General features: G+C 41.9%; 1 protein-coding gene across 3 annotated transcripts in view; it reads left to right on the top strand.

Moving 5' to 3' along the window:
• EPCIP (exosomal polycystin 1 interacting protein) overlaps window positions 1-19,971 on the top strand; it is a 65,420-nt gene extending 45,449 nt beyond the window's left edge. Inside the window, exons 1-3 of one of the 3 annotated variants that reach the window (XM_075198225.1) lie at window positions 164-247; window positions 1,811-1,874; window positions 18,796-19,971. In XM_075198225.1, the coding sequence (XP_075054326.1) occupies window positions 18,865-19,530 (666 nt within the window). In that variant the 5' untranslated portion in view covers window positions 164-247; window positions 1,811-1,874; window positions 18,796-18,864 and the 3' untranslated portion in view covers window positions 19,531-19,971. Of the gene's footprint in view, window positions 1-163; window positions 248-1,810; window positions 1,875-14,720; window positions 15,299-18,795 lie in introns of those variants that run through there. The other 2 variants (XM_075198226.1, XM_075198224.1) reach the window with 2 other exon arrangements.
• The last annotated feature ends 623 nt before the right edge of the window (window positions 19,972-20,594 follow it).

The following is a 20,594-nucleotide window of genomic DNA, read 5'->3' on the forward strand; positions in this document are numbered from 1 at the left end:
TTAAAGGGAGTGTTTCCCTGGAATGCAAAGTACAAATCAAATCTAAACACAGCCATTTATCAAAGAAAACATTGGAAGGTACGCCCGGGTAATCTGCTTGGCCCATTCTCCATGTACCATATGCTAATGTAGTCTTCAAGTTGTGGGATGTGCAGGCAGTTTAAGCAGAGAGGCTGGGAGGTGATTGCAGTTCCAGGCTGGGAACGGACGTTTATCTGAAGAGCACTCAGAGACACCTCTAACCAGGGTATGTGTTACCTACTTGTAATGTAAATATATATAGATATCTAGAACATTTGGAGCTAAATCCCGGATTGATTAAAGCATCCAGAGTTGCATGCAGTGAATACAGACACTATATACTATGTACTAATGGATAATGGTGCTTTCTGTTGGACAGAAATAGAATTGTAATTACAAGCCTTGAAATTGCCCCATGGTTTTCAGCAAGTAAAAAAGGAGATTCTTTCCTATAGACTCGTAGGGCCTGATTCATTCAGGAAGGTAAGGCACAGAAAAAAAAAATGAGTACGTTTTCTCCTAGACAAAACCATGTTACAATGCAAGGGGTGCAAATTAGGTTTTATTTTGCACATAAGATAAATCCTGGCAGTTTTTTCATGTAGCACACAAATGCTTGATATTTATACACTGAAATTTAAAGTTGATCTAGGACATGTCCTACCCCAACTATAAATCTGTCCCCACATTTTAGATTTACCCCTCCCCCCCCCTCCAATGCAGCATGGTTTTGCCAAGGTGCAAAGTTACTCATATTTTTTTTGCATTACTTTCCTTAATGAATAAGGCCCATAGGGTCTGTGTTTAATGCTTCTGTTCCAAACAGGCACTGATTAAACCAGTACATCAGCTATGCTCTAGACCAGATGTAGGCAATCTGTGGCACTCCAGTAATTGAACTACAAGACCTAGAATGCCCTGACAGGTGGCCAAAGCCTTCTATAGACTATGGTTGTTGCCCCATAAGCATTTATGAAAAAAGCTAAAGTGATATATTACACAATGTGTACCCAGATCGTTTTGGACTATAGATTATTGTGTATTATGGCATAAAGTGTATACTTTTAAAATATATTATGTTATCTGTATAGTGGTCCCTTGTAACTATTCACTGATGACGTCCCTAATCTAGAATTTATCCGCAGTTTAAGTTTGTATATCATGATTATAATTAACTTGCTAACTGTCGAATGTTTCCTATAAAAAATTGGTGCAATATAAATATAGGATAATACTTGTTCAATATTATTTTAATTGTTTGCCATTGAGGTTGGAGGTTTAATACCTCACTGGTGATCTCCCCATTTCATTACATTCTTTCATAAATAGGGCCAATAATACAATAGAAGACCTTTATGCACAATTATTATATGATATTGTACAAGCACAGTAGTACTTCTCAATAGATAAGAATTGGCAGAATATGCATTTGTATTGTAAGATAAAGATTACATAGGCAAACCGAAGAGGGGTTTCCTAGTGCCTGGAAACCCCCCGCCAAGCCTGGGGCACTGTCTAATTCAGGTGGCTGGACCCTGCCCCCGCATCACACGGCTCTGCTTGAAAAGTGAGAGCTGTGTGCACCTATCAGTAGTGCACGCAGCATTGCCCATGTATATTATGGGGATAGGAAGAGTTGGAGAGCAGCCAAGCACTGTCTAAAATTATAGCCCCCATGCATGCTGGTCACACCCATTAGCGGCGTGGTGTGGAAACCCCCCTCTGCAAATCCTGCGTTTGCCCCTGGATTATGACAATGACATTTTTGTACTGTATCCTTTTATTTTAGCCGCTGTAGATTTCCATAAAGTGAAAATCGCGACAGGGACCACCGTCATTGCGGCTTCGACGAGGTAGGTTACTTCGGAGTTGATAAAACACAGCGGGCGTCTCCTCATAATTCTACTGATATGTAAAACGATCTGTCAAATCCATTTCATTAACTGGATGTTAAACAAATCAGCACAGTCTCCTTTTTTTTTCAATCCCCAAACTTTATAGAAACATCAGTCTGCCAATTTCCAGAGGTTATTGTGGCACAAGGAAGTAGGCATGAAGGCGAATTTCACCATAACATTCATAAGCTTACACGTAATCAGTCAGCTGCAATTCAGTGGTTAAATGATGCATTGAGTGCTGGTCATTTGCTTTAAGCTAGAGGTATAACTTGTGATCTAAATTATCATTTGTTGGAAACAAGAGAACAGAGACGGACATTAATGATAGCCCCTGTGCCAATAAACTGGTATCATGAACAAGATGCAATATTCATCGTTTTTTCCTTCCCTTGTGACTTGTTCTCCCTTTTTTTATTTTCTGTCACATAAACATGGGGGTAAATTTATCAAGGTGCGGGTTTGAAAAAGTGGAGATGTTGCCTATAGCAACCAATCAGATTCTAGCTGTCATTTTGTAGAATGTACTAAATAAATGATAACTAGAATAAGATTGGTTGCTCTAGGCAACATCTCCACTTTTCAAACCTGCAGCTTGATAAATTTACCGCATGGTCGTGTTCCTTGGAATGCAATGTTAAAACACATTTTAAGAAAAGATGGGCAAAGTCATTAACATGTACACGTTTATATAGAATGTACACACTGTGCAACACTTTTGAGGTTATTGAATAATGACTGTAATCAGGGCCGGTGCTGGGATCTCCAGCTACTTCCTGCAGGGAGTTGGAAGCAGGAGTTCACTGCGCACGGGCCGTGCCCCGATCCCCCTGTGCTTGTTCAGAGCGGGGACTTAGCACATAAAGGAGCCTGTTGCCCGCACCAGTGCAGATGAGGTGACAGAGCGCCCAGGTAGGCACAGCACCCACCATCTTTACCTTGTTCTGCCAGCCCTGACTGTAATAACATTGTGTAGGACTGGCACAGGATATTGGGGGGGGGGTTAATTTAAAAAAAACTAATAATAACAATAATACAAGTGTAAAATACTAAATATATATTATAAAATGTAAAATATGTACAACATTTTTGAGGCTCAAGAGAGTCACACAGATAACAAAATACTGGAAAATGCGCCGTACAACATTTCCTAATAGTCACTTTTCTGAAAACTTTTATACATTTCTGCTGAGATCTAGTTTTCATAATTGTTCCTCGGGTTCTCCAATAAGTCTCTTGGGGCTAGATTTATTAAACTGCGGGTTTGAAAAAGTGGAGATGTTGCCTATTGCAACCAATCAGATTCTAGATATCATTTATTTAAGTGCACTCTACAAAATGACAGCTAGAATCTGATTGGTTGCTATAGGCAACATCTCCACTTTTTCAAACCTGTAGTTTAGTAAATATACCCCATGGTGACATTATTCAGTCAGTGTTCGTTCACGGCGCTGCTTATTCTAGCAGCATTCATAGTAAAATTAAATTAAAAAAGAATTAATGCTGAGACTATCGCACAAACAGCAGGGCACCCAAACAGCAGGTTAGAGCATATATTTATGTGGGGCTGCCTGGAGTTCATTAAGAGACCCTCAAAGACAATTTTGATTAATTGGACTTTACTATTGTGGTGTATGGCTTTGTGGTTCCATGTAAAAACTACAACGAAAGAAATTAATGGACTTCCAATTGCAAAAAGCAAAAAAAAAGAGAAATAGAATGTAATAGATCAGTTTAGAACGTCTGTCTTTCATTCTGCACCTGTCTCTTGATGATAAGAGAGTCAAGCGTTGTTCTGTATGAATAAATCTCTGCAGGTTTATAGGCAGAAACTTTCAGCATAGAATTTTCTGAGAATTTTGTAATGTTAATAGAAAACATCCGTAGCACACTCATAGCTGGAGTGTGAACAGGAATCCCAAAATAAACACAGATTACTGAGAAAACGTAACAAAACTGACATTTACCATATCTATTGCCCTGTAACTCCCATTAATGTCTTTTTCTGTTGACATTAAACCATTAGTAATGAATGAGCAATGCGCTTAAAGAATCTGTTTTCACCACCACACAAGAGCATTTTATTCCTCGCTAAACACGTTAGTCTCTTCTGGTATCTCGGTCAAGAATTACCAGGTCTTTACCTAGTAAGGATCAGTAATATACTTGTTTCTAATCATTATTAGTGTGTACATTAAATCTTCTTTTGGGTGGTCTGGAAAAGGTTGCTTAGATTATCTTCTGTTTAAAGCAAGATGGGAATGTGCCAATTACCGCAGGTATTGGAGAGGTGAATTAAGGTTAGGGAACGTGGTAAGGAGAGAGAAGTATTAAGATCACAGAACAGGTTGTTAAGCTTCAACGTTAAATAGAAACTGACACATTCTCCTATGATGTGGTGTTTGGGCAAAGATAAGAGATTTTATATTGGTACAAATGAGGCATCACAATGAAAATTACTTCTGCTTAAAGTCAGCAAGGCGATATTTACTTATTTTATGAGTCAATATGTCCTAAATTAGTAGTTTGTCCCCACAGAAGTAATGGTGGCAGTCTTGTTGGCACACACCAAATAAACTACAAAAATAATTAAAAGGAAAATAAATAATAAAATAACAAAATTAACATAAAATTATTCCCATGCATTAGAGGTGATCTTATCCCCGATAACACTATTCACACTAATGCTCCCTCACAACTGTCCCAATCTCCACTCTGAGCCACACTCGCTCCTCTTGTTTCAGCTGTGCCCTCTTCCACTTAGAATGTAAGCTCTCTAATGAGCAGGGTCCTTCATACCCTTTGTTTTCATGTCTGCATTTATTTTGTCTAACTTGTATGTCCCTGTTTTATGTATGTACTGTTTTCCCTACTGTACGGCGCTGCGGAGCACTGTGGCGCCTTACAAATCAACGATTATAATAATAATATTGTCTGTTTAGGTGCAGGCCAACCTTTTTTAAAAGCATCATAGAGAAGCATACGATCATCAGTTTTCCTACCCTCTAGTGTACTTTTTATATAGATTTTCATAGCCTAACAACATTCAATGAGCGAATGAAGAGATCCCTCTTCCTCTGAAGAATGATTCTTCGGAGGAAGAAGATAATTCGGAATCACGATGTCCTGATTTAAAAGAATCTTAGGAACCTCCTTAGGCTGATAGATTGAGAAAGTATGAATAGCTTCCCGCAGAGCCTGGCGTTTTACCTGGTCCAATGGAAGGGCGGTAGTGAACAACTGGGTGGGATCTCGAGGAGATTGATGATTTATCCGCGATCCATAGTGCTCCTCACCCAGGAATTTGAAGTGGAACTGAACCAATGATCGTGGTAAAGAAGCAGACAGGCTCCCTCCACTGCCACGTGGTCTGACTTCCCGTCATGCAGACACATGTTCATGAGGCCTTGGTCAATGGCTTTCTCTATGCTGTTCTCCACAAGGGGCAGAGGTCTGTCTTCTTGACACTGAAGTCCTTCCTTTACAGCAGCGCAAAATGAGTGGTAATGAGAGCCTACTCTTCCCATCAATCACCTGGATAATGATCTCATCCAGCTCCGGCCTGAATGAGACATCACCTGAAAGAGGCAATGACTCCAAAGTCTTTTTAGACTCTGAATCTGCCTCGTTAGACCCAAAGAACTTAGCAAGCTGAGACCACTGAAGACAAAATTCTATCCCCAATTAGACCAGCATCCAGAGCCATGCCCCCCAGATATTCAGATGCCTTCTAGATTTGTCCGTCCAACATTAATAATTCAGAACTAGGCCTCTCTATGGACAAACTTTCAACATCATCATTATATATTTATATAGCAGAAGTGCTAACCACTGAGCCACCGTGCTGCCCCTAACATACACAGACACAAAGAGAGAGAGACTAAGGGCAATTTGTTAGCAGTCAATTAACCTACCAGTATGTTTTTGAACTGTGGGAGGAAACCGGAGCACCCAGAGGAAACCCACGCAAACACGGGGAGAACTACTCCCTTTATCAGACATATAAAGAAGGTGAAAACAGGGAGATACAGAGCACACAATCAAGAAAGAAATGAACCTGTAATGACAGACACAGAGATCCAGTAATAACAGTGTAATGATCACATTAACCCACTCAGAAATCCCACCTCAGTTCTAGATTACTTCCCTGCAGCTGGACATCCGGATGGGAGGAAGCAGCAGCTGCTGTAGTGTAGTCTGCACACCTCAGTCAGTATACTGAAGACCGCCAAGGAGGAGGTGCTAAGCTCCCATGTACGATCTGGCGCTGCTACACCTGTAGGCTGGTGGAAGCACAGGGCCCCCTACACTGCCTACGGTGGTAGTGAAGGGGTCTTCTCTGGAGGTATCCATGTCAGGAGCATGGGCTGCAGGAGGAGATGCCGAAAACAGCGCCCCCTCTGTCCGCCCCGGTTCACAGACAGCCCAGCGAGGTTGTCTGCAGCCAAGTAAACTGCCGCAGCGGTAAAAAACATAAGAAACAAATTAAATTCACGGTGCCAGAGAAAAGCACCTTTGTCCTGTGGGCATTCTACAAAGTCCCTACAGGATAGGGATATAAGAGACAAACAGATGTAATATATTTAAAGTGCCAAAATCCTAATGGAAGCTCTATATTCCCATGATCCATTGTCCCGTAAGAGAAAAATGGTATCTTGGAAGAGAAAGCAAAACAAAGGAACTGTACTTAATGATGAGCTCTGTAAGCAAAGTCAGTAACACTGTCACAGAAAGTAGGTAAAGTCCTGTAATATTCTTCCCTTAATATTTACACTAGACAAATACAAAGGGAAAATAAAAAATCTGGTGTTAGTCTTTTTAATTATCTTGTATAACTAAATGTAATGCACCTCTGCACATTCCACCATCTTATCATGGAAAGCCCGGCATATAACCATAATAACCACTGTACAGGTTAGAAGGGACTAAGGGGTATATTTACTAAGCTGCGGGTTTAAAAAAGTGGAGATGTTGCCTATAGCAACCAATCAGATTCTAGATATCATTTATATAGTACATTCTACAAAATGACAGCTAGAACCTGATTGGTTGCTATAGGCAACATCTCCACTTTTTCAAACCCATCAAGTTGTTGTTTTGGGACATACATACAAACAGGAGTAGTAAGAGAGACAGGTGGGCTATGGGAAGAGATAATGGGAGAGGGGAAAAATAATAAATCAAATCAATTATACTTTCACCCCTTTGATATTTCCCCTAGGTAAATACAACAGAAAGGGTTAGTGTGCCTTTAAATTCAAAAGACTGGCACTACAGCCGCATGTTGCCATCAGGGATGGAGAAGGCAGTGTGGCGAGAGTTTCTAATTGGTGGGAACCCTGTTACGTTCTTCTCGACTACTGCCGCAGAGCGCGGTCAGCACCAGCACAGACGGGGTTAATGTTAATCTGCCCCTATTTTTATGCAGAAGAGCAGAATGTAACTTTTGGAAAAAAACTTCCTCATGGCATACTTTCAAAGTGTTCTACAAATTACAGCATGCCTGGCGTCCGTGGAGCTTTGGAATTCATAGTACAGATTAAATATCTTGGCTTAGTTGTGCAAATGCGCTTTTGGAATATGTCCTGTTTACAAACTTTATTCTTCCATATTACGTGGTCTGTGGACCCACCAGCAAAATTGATTGGAAAAACCAAAGCTATTATTTGCTATAGCATCAATAATTTTATTATAATATTATTATTTTTTACTACATAAGTGTGTTTTACTGCCTATAAAGCTTGTACTAGTGTTTTTTCACACCAGTAAAAACATACAATAACCCAATGCCTACTTCCATTAGCACCTGCATCTGGGAGCAATGGCGGAATGGCAGTGGAAGGGGTTGCATATGGTGGTATACCATACCGCCACTTCTCCCACTGCCTCTATTGTGACACTATAAAATTCCATTCACTTACATTTCCCATACCATCACTTCTACATTTCCACTTAGATCACTGTATATATATTTACACAGATATATTATTACAAATGCACATATAACAGGCCCAATTAAATAACATAGAAAGCTATAAATACTTACTAAGTCTGTTTATGTAAGTCATCAGGTAATGCCTTTCTAGCCAAGCCCATTTTCAGGAAAGGCGGGGGTTAACGGGTGCCGAAAAAAGTTACATAGGGCAGCACGGTGGCTTAGTGGATATCACTTCTGCCTCACAGCACTGTGGTCATGAGTTCAATTCCTGACCATGGCCTTATCTGTGGGGAGTTTGTATGTTTTCCCCGTGTTTCCGTGGATTTCCTCCCCCACTCCAAAAACACACTGGTAGGTTAATTGGCTGCTATCAAAATTGACCCTAGTGTGTGTGTATGTTAGGGAATTTAGACTGTGAGCTCCAATGGGGCAGGGACTGATGTGAGTGTGTTCTCTGTACAGCGCTGCAGAATTAGTGGCTCTATATAAATAAATGATGATGATGAATACAATTCAAAATGAATAAAACAAGAGAAGTAGAATAATATCCAGTAATAATCAAGAGGTATGCAGGCACAAAATGAAGGAAATTCAGAGCAACATTGCTTATCTATACTTTTATGAACGTTTAGTTTCTCTCATATGGTAGAAAAAGGCCAGATGAAGTATCTAACTTGTTTGTCCTTATCTACTAAAGGTGGTTTCATCATTTTTAAAAGAGTCCTTTAATTTTTTTTTACTGATAACCAGAACAACTTGGGTATAACTTGGGTATGCTGTTCCCACCTGTTTCAACTTTTCTGATTGGTTGGAAGTATAATATGCCAAGCAATCAGAGTGTGAACATAGTTATGGGATTTTAAGATCTTTGACTAAGGCCAGGGGTTGGATATACCTCAGCCGTCCCAAGACCAAGAAGCGTGAGTGTGATAGGAGGTGGACAGGGGCAAATTCATAACTCAGCCCAGTAACTTATTATGAACATTTTAAAGAGAAAAACAAATTGCAGTTCGCCCACTGACCTGGCTAGAGGCAGCCCAGTATAGGACCAGCCTGGGGGTTACGACAGCTTCCTAATACTGATGCTAATTTAGTATAATTAGTAGAGGCATAGGCAAACCGAGGGGGGATTTCCTAGTGTTTGGAAACCCCCCTCCAAGCCTGGGGCACTGTATAACTGAGGTGGCTGGACCCTGCCACCGCTTCACACGGCTCTACTCGAAAAGGGAGAGCTGCGTGCACCTAACAGTAGTGCACGCAGCATTGTCCATGTATATTATGGGGATAGGAAGAGTTGGAGAGCAGCCAAGCACTCTCTAAAATTATAGCCACGCCCCCACACATGCTGGTCACGCCCACTGGTGGCGTGGTGTGGAAACCCCCCTCTGCAAATCCTGCGTTTGCCCCTGAGAGGGGATATATAGAGCAGTGTCTGCTGTCCCACTCTGTACATCCTCACTACAGGCAAGAGAACATATGACCTCCTGTCACCCGTCCCTACAGGAGATTGTTGTACAATACCTTGACATCAGGAGATAGAGGATAAAATGTCGGAGACTCTAGAAAAATGACAGGTCTGACCTATGCTGGCCAGTCTACTGTATTATGCCAGACTGGCTGTACTTTGCAGTGTGCTCCCCCTCTCTGACAAGCTTTCACCAGCTCTGCTACATCCAGAGGGGTTTATCCCACTATGGATATAAAAGTGCACAAGTTATAGTGCTCTACGCCTTCAGCATATCCATTTGGAAATGGGAGTTTGCACTGAGCATGCTGGGGAACAAGAGTAGATCTCCTCTTGAAGTTGTACTGGGTATGCTCATCAAAGTAGATGTTCATGTATTCCCAGGATCCTGACAAACTCATACCCAGAACTCAACCTTCGATTCCACTCATCTACGTTTGAGCCGACATTCTTTTCCATTTCATCTCCAGAGAAAATTAACCAAAGTGAAGAGGAAGTGTCAACTGATGTGAGGTTACCTCGGGAGGGCTTGGATTGTGCCGGGTATGGGCAATATATTCCACTCTGTGACAGGACTGGCAGAGCTTGTGCCATGTAGCAGAGGTGTGGCTAGAGGATGAGGTGGCACTTTGTGTTATGTGCCTACTGGCTCTAATTATGTAATGCTGACCATGCACAAAACAGTCCCCCCAAAGACCTCATGATTCATACAACAGAAGAGGAGCCATTAGAATAGGAAAATAGATACAAGCAGATTCTCTAGTACCTGTCATAATTAAATAAAGAAGGGAAATATCCCAATCGCTGGGCATAATGTTACTGCAAGTGAAATGTATTCCTAGCTGGAGATCCATTTTAGAATAATCAAATAAATATTTGTCTCGTTGACTGTGTGTTTAAAACATTGTGATGTGATCATTACACTGATATTACTGGATCTCTGTGTCTGTCAGTACAGGTTCACTTCTTTCCTGATTCTGTGTTCTGTATCTCCCTGTTTTTACCTACTTTATCTGTCATGTCTGACAAAGGGAGTAATTTCTATTTCAGCCTCAGCTTGGGTCAAAAAGTCTGTGGAAAGTTTGAGCAATTCCCAACCATGACTATATCTGTGAGGAGTTTGTATGTTCTCCCCATGTGGGTTCCCTCCAGGTGCTCTGGTTTCCTCCCACACTCCAAAAACATACTAGTAGGTTAATTGGCTGCTAACAAATTGACCCGTGTGTGTGTGTGTGTGTGTGTGTGTGTGTGTGTATGTGTGTGTATGTTAGGGAATTTAGACTGTAAGCCCCAATGGGGCAGGGACTGATGTGAGTGAGTTCTCTGTACAGCGCTGTGGAATTAGTGGTGCTATATAAATAAATGGTGGTGATGATGATGATTTTTTTATACCCAAACCAGGAATAGCCACTATTCTCTCCCTCTCATTTACACTCAGGATTCTATTTAACAAGTGGCGAAGAGCCAAAATGCCGGCAAAAGGCTCTTTCACCTCTGTTTTTTTATTTAAGAAGGTCAACGCTGCTGATGAAATCATTGAAATGAAATTATCCAGCCTTAACCTATTTACCGGTGCTTACCACGATTCCCATAGACATCTATGGGGACAGCGGTATTAGGCAATTTATTAAGCTGCCAATATCAAACCTCAGGATGACGTTAACATGGGATCCAGATGAAGCCTCACTGACTTCCATGGATCCCTCTATGGTCAAAGCGCTTAGTGCATGCGCCAACATGCCGGTGAATATTAAATAGTTACCGTGGAGGAGGGAGCTCTTCTCCGGGGCTCCCAGAGTAGCCCTAGCATGGTAACCAGCGGCCGTACAACATCATCATCATCATTTTAGTTATATAGCACCACTAATTCCACAGCGCTGTACAGAGAACTCATTCACATCAGTCCCTGCCCCATTGGGGTTTACAGTCTAAATTCCCTAATATAAACACACACAGACAGACAAAGAGGGAGACAGACAGGGAGAGACTAGGGTCAATTTTTTTTTCTTTATAGCAGCCAATTAACCTACCAGTATGTTTTTGGAGTGTGGGAGGAAACCGGAGCACCCGGAGGAAACCCACGCAAACACAGGGAAAACATACAAACTCCACACAGATATGGCTGTATCGCTGCAATTTGCATCAATACAAAAAATTTGTTACCACCTCCCCACCGTTTCTAATGATAAATAGACCTTTACATCCCATAAGGAGAGAGAAGAAAGTCTAGTTAAAAAATGTAATATAGCTATTAACACCAAATTAAATAAGCATTTCTGGAATAAACCACATATATGCAGTATATATAGGTTTTGCTCAGTAATATTAATTAGTAGCGATAGATCCACTATAATTGTGTGGTCCGTTATATATCTTTGTATCACCTTTTGCATTCTTCTTTTTTTTCTAACTATATAAATTTATGTTCATCCTACTCGTTATAAATATTAATGTAAATGTATGTAGGTTTGCTTAGCAAAATCTTTATGTTAGAAGTAAAATCTGACATATAAACTCAATCTCATCTCACAGAGGAGACTCAGGGCCCAGATTTGGGAGCCAGAAGCTGAACTAAGTCGTTAATTACCTTTATGTTTTGATTTCCCACTGAGATTTCTTTCTTAGTAACTAAGGCGATTAATCTTTAAATCCTTCTAATGTTTGGGCAATAAAACTCAAGACAGCCTCTAGCTGTCATTCTCTCCCAAAAATAGACTGAAAAGCAGCACAGCCTGTACTGAACAACATAGACACATCTCAATCACACGGACATGGATGTAAGAGACGTGCGTGTTTTCACGTGGTTATTATCACAAGACGCCCAGTATATCACACTAGTGACAAACACACATCACCATGCACAGAGATGCTCAGACTGGCCACAAATCCTTTCTCAAATCGGTTCGCCAAATTGGTATAAATTTTCATAAATGTGCTCAAATCTTAGGTTGATTAAAAAAAAAACCAGAATAATTTAGAGAAAGTCGAAGAGGTTAGACCTTGGTTGACTTTTTGAGCTTCAATTTGTTAGGGCAAGCACTGCCGCAACTCTCCTGGCTCTGCTGGTGACGTCCCGGCCGTTGCTACGGCGACTGGGGCGTCACTTCCTCTTCCTGTGTCCCGGTTGCCTGGGCAACAACCAGGAACGCTTTGGTCTCCCTGCCGCCGCGCTCGGCCAGCTGTCAAACCAGGGCCGTCTCTTCCATATGGCACGATGAGCAGGTGCCCGGGGGCCCTGCAGCCCAAGGGGCCCGTCAGAGGCAGCTAAAAAAAAAAAGTTCCTGAAAAAAAGAAGAAGAAAATACTTACCTTGCTCTCAGCTGGCGATCCGGCTCCCTTCCTGGTCTCCTCCTCCGTGCGGCGCTCGCAGTGGATGTCGGGCATAAAGTCATCACGCCCGCCCGACATCCATTGCGGAGCGCAGCACGGAGGAGGAGACCAGGGAGGGAGCCGGATCGCCAGCTGAGAGCAAGGTAAGTATTTTCTTCTTTTTTTCAGGAACTTTTTTCTCTCGCTGCCTCTGACGGGCCCCCTGGGCTGCAGGGCCCATATATATAATCTTTTTTTTTTTTTATATATATATATATATATATATATATATATATAGGGGCCCCAGTGCACTGCTTTGCCCGGGGGCCCCAAATGTTGTTAGGAGGGCCCTGTGTCAAACAGCCGTGCGCGTGCGCGCAGGGCTGTGCTGCTTCAGCCAATTATGGCTGACTAGTTGGACGCCTGCTGGTGCTGTTCATTGGCTGCAGGGGCTACATGTAATTATACTACAGCTGGAGCTTTGGCAGGGCTCTTGCTCTGATTGGTTTCCTGTACTATTTAAGGACTGAGCCTCACTGCCGGTTATAACGTCCTGTCTCCAGTATTGCTGCCTGCTCCTGTACTATTGTTTGGTGTTGAACCTGAGACTGATTACCCGTGTATGACCTTCGCCTGTCCCTGGATTCTGAACCTGTGCCAGTGACCCTGACCTATCGCCTGTACCCGGATTCTGAACCTTTGCCGGTAACCCTGCTGGTACTTAAGACCTCCTCCGGGGCTCCGCCCAGTCCGCAGATCTCTGGCCAGGCTCCACTCCGTGTGCTACCTCCTGTACCTGTACGCGGCCGTGCGAGTATAAACTTATACTACATCGAGATTAAGTCCTGGAGGCATCTGAGTACCTGTGAGCATAACCAGTCTCTACGGGAAAGGCGGCTGCTAAAGGTGAAGACCTCTTCTACTAAGTTCTATAAGTTTATGCCGCACTGGTTGCCGTGACACAATTGACACATTTAAATTGTTTTTAATGGTGATGCGGGATGCCAACAACATGAACCGTGAAATTTGAACTTTCAAACTTTTATTTCAAGACATTTAAATGGGGTTTAAAATAAAAATATTTTAAAATACTACATGTTACACGAACAGTGAACCTCAAACATGAGCAGTAAATGGCAAAACTCAAACAGCAACTGTGAAGAGCAAATTGTTAACTGAAGATTTGAACTGGGGTCTATTGAGGATTGAACCACAACCATGTTCTTTGGTCAAATTCCAAACCGGTTTGAAATTTTCAAGCATCTTCATCCATGCCATATAGGCAATGTAGTGGGTGCCAGGCCTGTGTTGACTTATCAGGAAGATGATAAATATATAACTACAAGTTAACCCGTGCATGATACTCATGCATTCTAGTCAAATCAAGCTACTTAAGGTGTTAAAAAGGTTCTTGTCATGCATTTGGCCCATAGCCCAGGCCTCAACCACCAACCACTCCCCACTGTCACCCCCGGCAACCACCAACCACTCCCCACTGTCACCCCCGGCAACCACCAACCACTCCCCACTGTCACCCCCGGCAATCACCAACCACTCCCCACTGTCACCCCCGGCAACCACCAACCACTCCCAACTGTCACTTATCCTTTAAGAAATATATATATTTTTTTAAAATCTTTATAAACACTTTTAACAATTAACAAATTAAATTAACAAATTAAAAACATCTTAGTATACCAAATTTCAGCCCTTTCTGATTTTTTTTTTACACACACACACTAAGAATTTAGTAGGTCAGTGTATAACTCCGCCCAGCAGGTGGTGCTGCAGCTTGGTTTTATTTTTTCCACACACACACACACACACACACACACACACACACACACACACAGACTAACACACGCCACTAGACATTTATATATTAGATACCGGATGGATGTAGCCCATGCTACCTCAGCCACTGTAGAACTATAACTCCCAGCATGCTGTGGTTTCATTTTTAGAGGCTTTTTGTGTCAGAGAAAAGAGACATGTTATGCTCAGTCAGTCGGCCCATCTGTATGTGTCCAATAAACAGATGTTTTGCAAACATTGCATCACACACTTTGAACAATTGAAAGCAGTGGAATCAGTTATAATACCAGACAGGCAGGATATTTTCATTTTTGGCGACTTGTACATACCTATGACGGTACTGCAAGTTGATATTTAAAGCACACGGATGGTGGACAAATAGGGAATCTATGAAAAAAAAAATCCTCTATGACTCCACTTTTTGTCTGGTCATAATTGACCCCCAGACACCCTTGAACAGACGACTCTTATTATAACCATTTAGATGCAGGATCTGTAGAATGCACATGTAGCTGGAGCTTAAAGAACATGACAGGTTTACTGAAAGACAAACATGAAAGAAGGATACTCCCTGTTACAAGTCAGCGTATAACATAAGCTACATTTTGTTATTGCTCCTTTAACTAACTCAAGATAGTTAGCCAGAAACTTCTGCGAATCATTTCCTGCTACTGGTGTTGCTGCGTGGCAGAGGGAACCAAAGATAGATCAGAAAAAAAAAAAACAGAAAGAAAGAAAGGGGAAAAAAAAGAAAGACCTAAAATGCAAAAGATTTCAAAAGTGGCGTGCAATTGCAGAGTTCGTTATCCGTACATCCACAGAGTAACCTGAACTGATGAGAGATGATCAAAGCTGGTAAGCGTATTCTATAATTCTTTAGCACTGTTGCAGACCCTTGCTGTAACTCCTTAGTATCCAGGTTTGTGAGCCCTACAGGCCTGCCTGTAATGCCACAAGCCCGGGTACTTTTGAAACTTTTCCTTTAATCTATGGAAAGCATGCCCTATCACAGTTCTAAAGATCTGGATGTCAGCAGGTTGTACGTATAGGATGTATTGATGTATATAGCTACACTGTGGTAATGCAGAGGTGATGTAAGTATTCCAAGTAAGGAAGTGTTGTATTGTTTTTTTTTTCGTATTATTCATAATGTTCCCACATTTATGTATCTTAAATAATGATGCCTAGTGCGTGGGGTTTAGACAAATCCGCCTATTATACGCATCCGCGGTGTAAAACAGGCATTTGAAGGTCCAAACTACAAGTCACAGAATGCCCTGATAGGCAATACCTAAAATGTAAAAATAAAACTGAGGATATCATCATATACAGCAGGAGTTGGTGGGCAAAACAATAGTCACATGAACTCTTGGTTTGGGTTACACTATCAAGATTTATTGTTTTGTGAAGCTATTGTGTGTTGTCAACTCATAAGCCGAATATTAATGATATTTTAATGTTTTGCACATGTATATAATATTTTGATGTTTCTTAAAAATAATAGTCAAAAATTAAAGGGACTTCCAGTCTGAGGGGTTATTTTGTCCCTTAATTAGCAGAACTAAGTTGGGGAATTGGGACACTGTGCATGCACTGGCGGGGTGTGTGTGTGTGTGTGTGAGAAGTGGGCGTGGCCATACATCACAGAGCTGGCCACTCCCCCAGGCCAGCGCTTCTTCAACCTCTTCTCCTCCCCTAAGAACACCCTTCGAATGCTGTGCAGCAGTGAACGGGACGTACCTCCCAACTTTCTGGCCCGATCAGGACAAATATCCTGTAGACAGCCGCAACAGCTAACGACTCTGGCACAGCAGGGTCTGGACTACCCATGTGCAGTGGAATACATACCTACCAAGAAATCCTGAATTAAAAAAACAAAACAAAAAACTCAGGACCAAAAATTTGGCCACTTGTCTGATCTACCAAGGACACCTCTCAGATCCACATCTCCAGAATGAAATATGTGGATCCATTGTGCCCACAAGAAATCAGGGTTCTCCTTCTAAAAAATGTGACTGTTTGCAAGTATGGTGTTAAATCCCAAGTCAGGTAAGGTAGTTATAGGAGCTTATTCCTTCTTGTCCTGATTAAGTAAATTCTTCAGAAGTTAAAGATTTTAATTGGGAGAAAAAGGGGAATTTCCTCAGAAAACTAAGACACGTGTGAACCTTACGCAGTTCCTGGCCCACTGCTTAGGGTGCTTTAATGCCAACAGGAGATCATTTGGCTTGGCAAACCTCTGCAAGTTAGCGCTCAGCGGTACCTCGATGATGTCACTGCTTCCTGGTCAATTAAATGGCTCAGGGCCAGATTAAGGGCCACATGGGCCTGGGGCTGAAAATTATAAAGGGCCTATTGTAAAAAGTGCAGCCCCACCGAAGGTGGCCAGTGATGTGTGGGTGTGGCCAGAAGTGTGTGGGCGTGGCCAGCACCAAGGATATATATATTCGCTGTCCACGTAGGTATACCTCAATACCTGATAGTTAATGCAAATATCTAATCAGCCATTCATGTGGCAGAAACTCAATCCATAAAAGCATGCAGATTGCAGACAGGGTCAATAATTGCATTTGTTGTTCACTTCAGACCAAACACCAGAATAAAGGAGAAATGTGATCTAAGTGACTTTTGCTGTGGAATGATTGTTGGTGCCATAAGGGTTGATCAGTACCTCAGAAACTGCTGATCTCTTGAGATTTTTACACACAACATTCTCTAAAGTTTACAGAGAATGATGTTCAAAAACAAAAACATCCAGTGAGCGGCAGTTCTGTGGGTGGAAACACCTTGTTAAAGAGAGATGTCAGAAGAGAATGGTCAGCCTGGTTCCAGATGATAAGAAGGCGATTGTAAATCAATTAACCATGGGTGGCATGCAGAAGAGCATCTCTAAATGCACAGCACATCCAACTTTGAAGTGGATGTGCTACAGCAACAGAAAACTAAACAGCACTTTTGTGACCCCCACACAATACACAGCACCCTTGTGACCGCCACACAATACACAGCACCCTTGTGACCGCCACACAATACACAGCACCCTTGCTACCACCACACAATACATAACACCCTTGTGACCGCCACACAATACATAGCACCCTTGTGGCCGCCACACAATACATAGCACCCTTGTGACCGCCACACAATACATAGCACCCTTGTGACCGCCGCACAATACAGGGGGCAACCATGTGACTGTCGCACAATACAGAGAGCAAAATATGATTTTTATTGATACAAACTGTGCAGTTAATGAGAATGTGATTAACAGCTGTTGGTTATTTTCATACCTCCTAACACCTCAAACGGCCAAAGGTAAATATATAAGATTTGTGATATATAACTACTTTTTCTTCAAGTGTTCATACATCTGTGCAGACTTCAAATTACAAATAGTACAATAGAGTTACCTGTCAGTGGCACCTGGGAATAGTCTCCATTGAAAAAGTTGGTAATTTTGTAGTAAGAAAAGGAACTGATCCCTGCTAATACACGCAGGCCATTCACACATGCATATTATATTTTCACAAATCCCGTTGACCCTGTGGTCACATATCCCATAATCTCACATAATCTGTCATGATATATGTATTGCAATGATCCGGTCCATTATTATAATTTGTAGATTGTGATTTTAGTGTTGTAATAAAATTCAATTGTTTTTATTAACAAAACGATTCTTATTCTTAGACAAAATTTCTGCCTTCAATGTCTTAATTCTTATTCCCAGATATTAGAGGAACAGATAATGCTGTTATTTTATCTATATGGCTTTCATTTTTAACAGCTGCTTTTGTTTCCCGTTGGGGGTTTTGAACGCCTTTAAAGGTTTATTCTGTGTCTCTATAAACTTTACAGGATATGTAAGACTGGGGCAGCACGGTGGCGTAGTGGTTAGCACTTCTGCCTTACAGTACTGGGGTCATAAGTTCAATTCCCGACCATGGCCTTATCTGTGTGGAGTTTGTATGTTCTTCCCGTGTTTGCGTGGGTTTCCTCCGGGTGCTCCTGTTTCCTCCCACACTCCAAAAACATACTGGTAGGTTAATTGGCTGCTAACAAATTGACCCTAGTCTGTCTGTGTCTGTGTGTGTGTATGTGTGTTAGGGAATTTAGACTGTAAGCCCCAATGGGGCAGGGACATCGCAGTGGAACAGAAAGCTCATGCATGCTCCACTGGCAACGACCCAGACACCACGTATGCCCATAAAAATGTATCCTGCCCGCCGGGTACCGTAGTAGCTATATGGGCTGCCACAGTAGTAGTAGTTATGCCACTGCCAATGAGTAAAATTATGTATTTTGACTTGAAGTTCATTAAGATACTGAAAACTGTTAATTCTTCTGTCTAGATAAATACTGGCCCCTGCAGCCTCCGATGGGTAGAGTTGAGTCATCTGAAGACCGCCGTATACGGTATTATGAGATCAATGTCCTTCTACGAACACCTTCTCTTTTTACTTGGCTTCCTGAGTTTCTGCATTATTAAAAACCTGGTACACAGTCAAAACCACACGCTGATATATCCCAAAGACAACAACAACATCCGCAACTGCAGCTGCTACTCTGACACTCTGGATAACTGCAACTACAATCAGGCCAACCTAATGTGTAACTGCAAGACCACTGTTCTGCCCAAAAACAGGACCGGCTCCAGGCTGATCTACAATGGTGACCTGACCGTCTGGTTCTCGGACATCTCCACTCTGGGAAAGCTGGTCAACTTCACTTTTGTACATAATTTAAAACTTTTGCTCTGCGGAGCAACTACTCTCCCAACAGAATATCTTGCCATCCTGGGACTCAGACGCCTCCGTGTCCAGGTTAATGGCACACAGGAACAGAGCTTGAACATACACAAGAGCGGAGACCAGAGGGCCAAGGACAGGAGGTGTCAGGTGTCCGGCGAAAAAACATCCCCGTTTCACCTTTCTTACCTAGACACTTCTCTGTTTAATGGACTTCCCTTGTTAAAATCGTACAGTGTGGAGAATGTTTCAAGTATAACGGAGAAATTTCCAAACCTGCCCTTCTCCAATGTCATCTCTGCCACAAATAAGAGCTACTTTGTGACTTTAATTTACTGATGACCAGAGAGACCTTTATCTGTAAAACTAAAGTACTATTAAGTAACATTGTACCCCAAGTAACAGCTCTATAACGTGACGTCAGGACAAATTTGGGGCAGGAACTCTACAGCGGACAGGTCAATGTTTTGCGGGCTGCGTGCGGCTCTCTCCCTCCTCCTTTAGAGCACTCTGCCACCTCTTTGACTTTTTAGTTAAATGCCGCTCTCCCATTCTTTATAAAGCTCTACGTCACCTGTTTTAGGTAGATCCTAAAATATTAGTAACTGAGTTAGCCGTTCTGAAGAATGTTTTCTGATGGTTTTATGTAAAATTGGGTTTGAAAATGTAGCAATTTGAATTGCTCTAGAGATGAGGTAATTACAAATATATTTTACAGGATACATATAAATTTGAAAACTTTTGACGCAGATGAAAATTAAAAGACTCTTCTGGAAAAAAGGATGCATGTCTCACTTTTTACAATGTAAAGTTGTTTTCTAGACTGTGGGTCTGGTGCAGACTAGTTGAATGCAAGTCAGGGGTAATTTATGACCCAAAAATAGCGAATTCCAGCCCATGTGCCAATATCTCTACAGCTGTGGCATATGTGCTAGGTTTCCGTGACATACCCACCCCTACATAAACATACCCAGATCCCGGTCTTACGCAACAAAACTTTGTCAACATGCTATTAGGCTTCAAATAATACAGCAGATTTAACTTACGTGAAAGTATCAAAATATTTTTTGTTTGTAAATACACACACAAAATCCTATAATATATACACAATCAAAGGAGAAAGCGCAACCAGCCAAACAGAGGCGGTTAGCTAGTGGTGGCCACCGTCATCATCATCATCAGCATACTAGGGGCTGGTGCAAATAATACGGCTGTAAAAGTTGTATCTGCTTCTGAGTTCAGGTCTGCATTGGTACGCAACTCCGTGACCAAGCCCTTACTTTACTTGGCATACATTACAATGCCCCGATCATGCTTCTTCAGGCACAAATCATCATCATCAGCTATTTATATAGTGCTACTAATTCTGCAGCGCTGTACAGAGAACTCACTCACATCAGTCC

The sequence above is a fragment of the Mixophyes fleayi genome, chromosome 2, assembly GCF_038048845.1.
Source record: "Mixophyes fleayi isolate aMixFle1 chromosome 2, aMixFle1.hap1, whole genome shotgun sequence".
Taxonomy (NCBI): Eukaryota; Metazoa; Chordata; class Amphibia; order Anura; family Limnodynastidae; genus Mixophyes; species Mixophyes fleayi.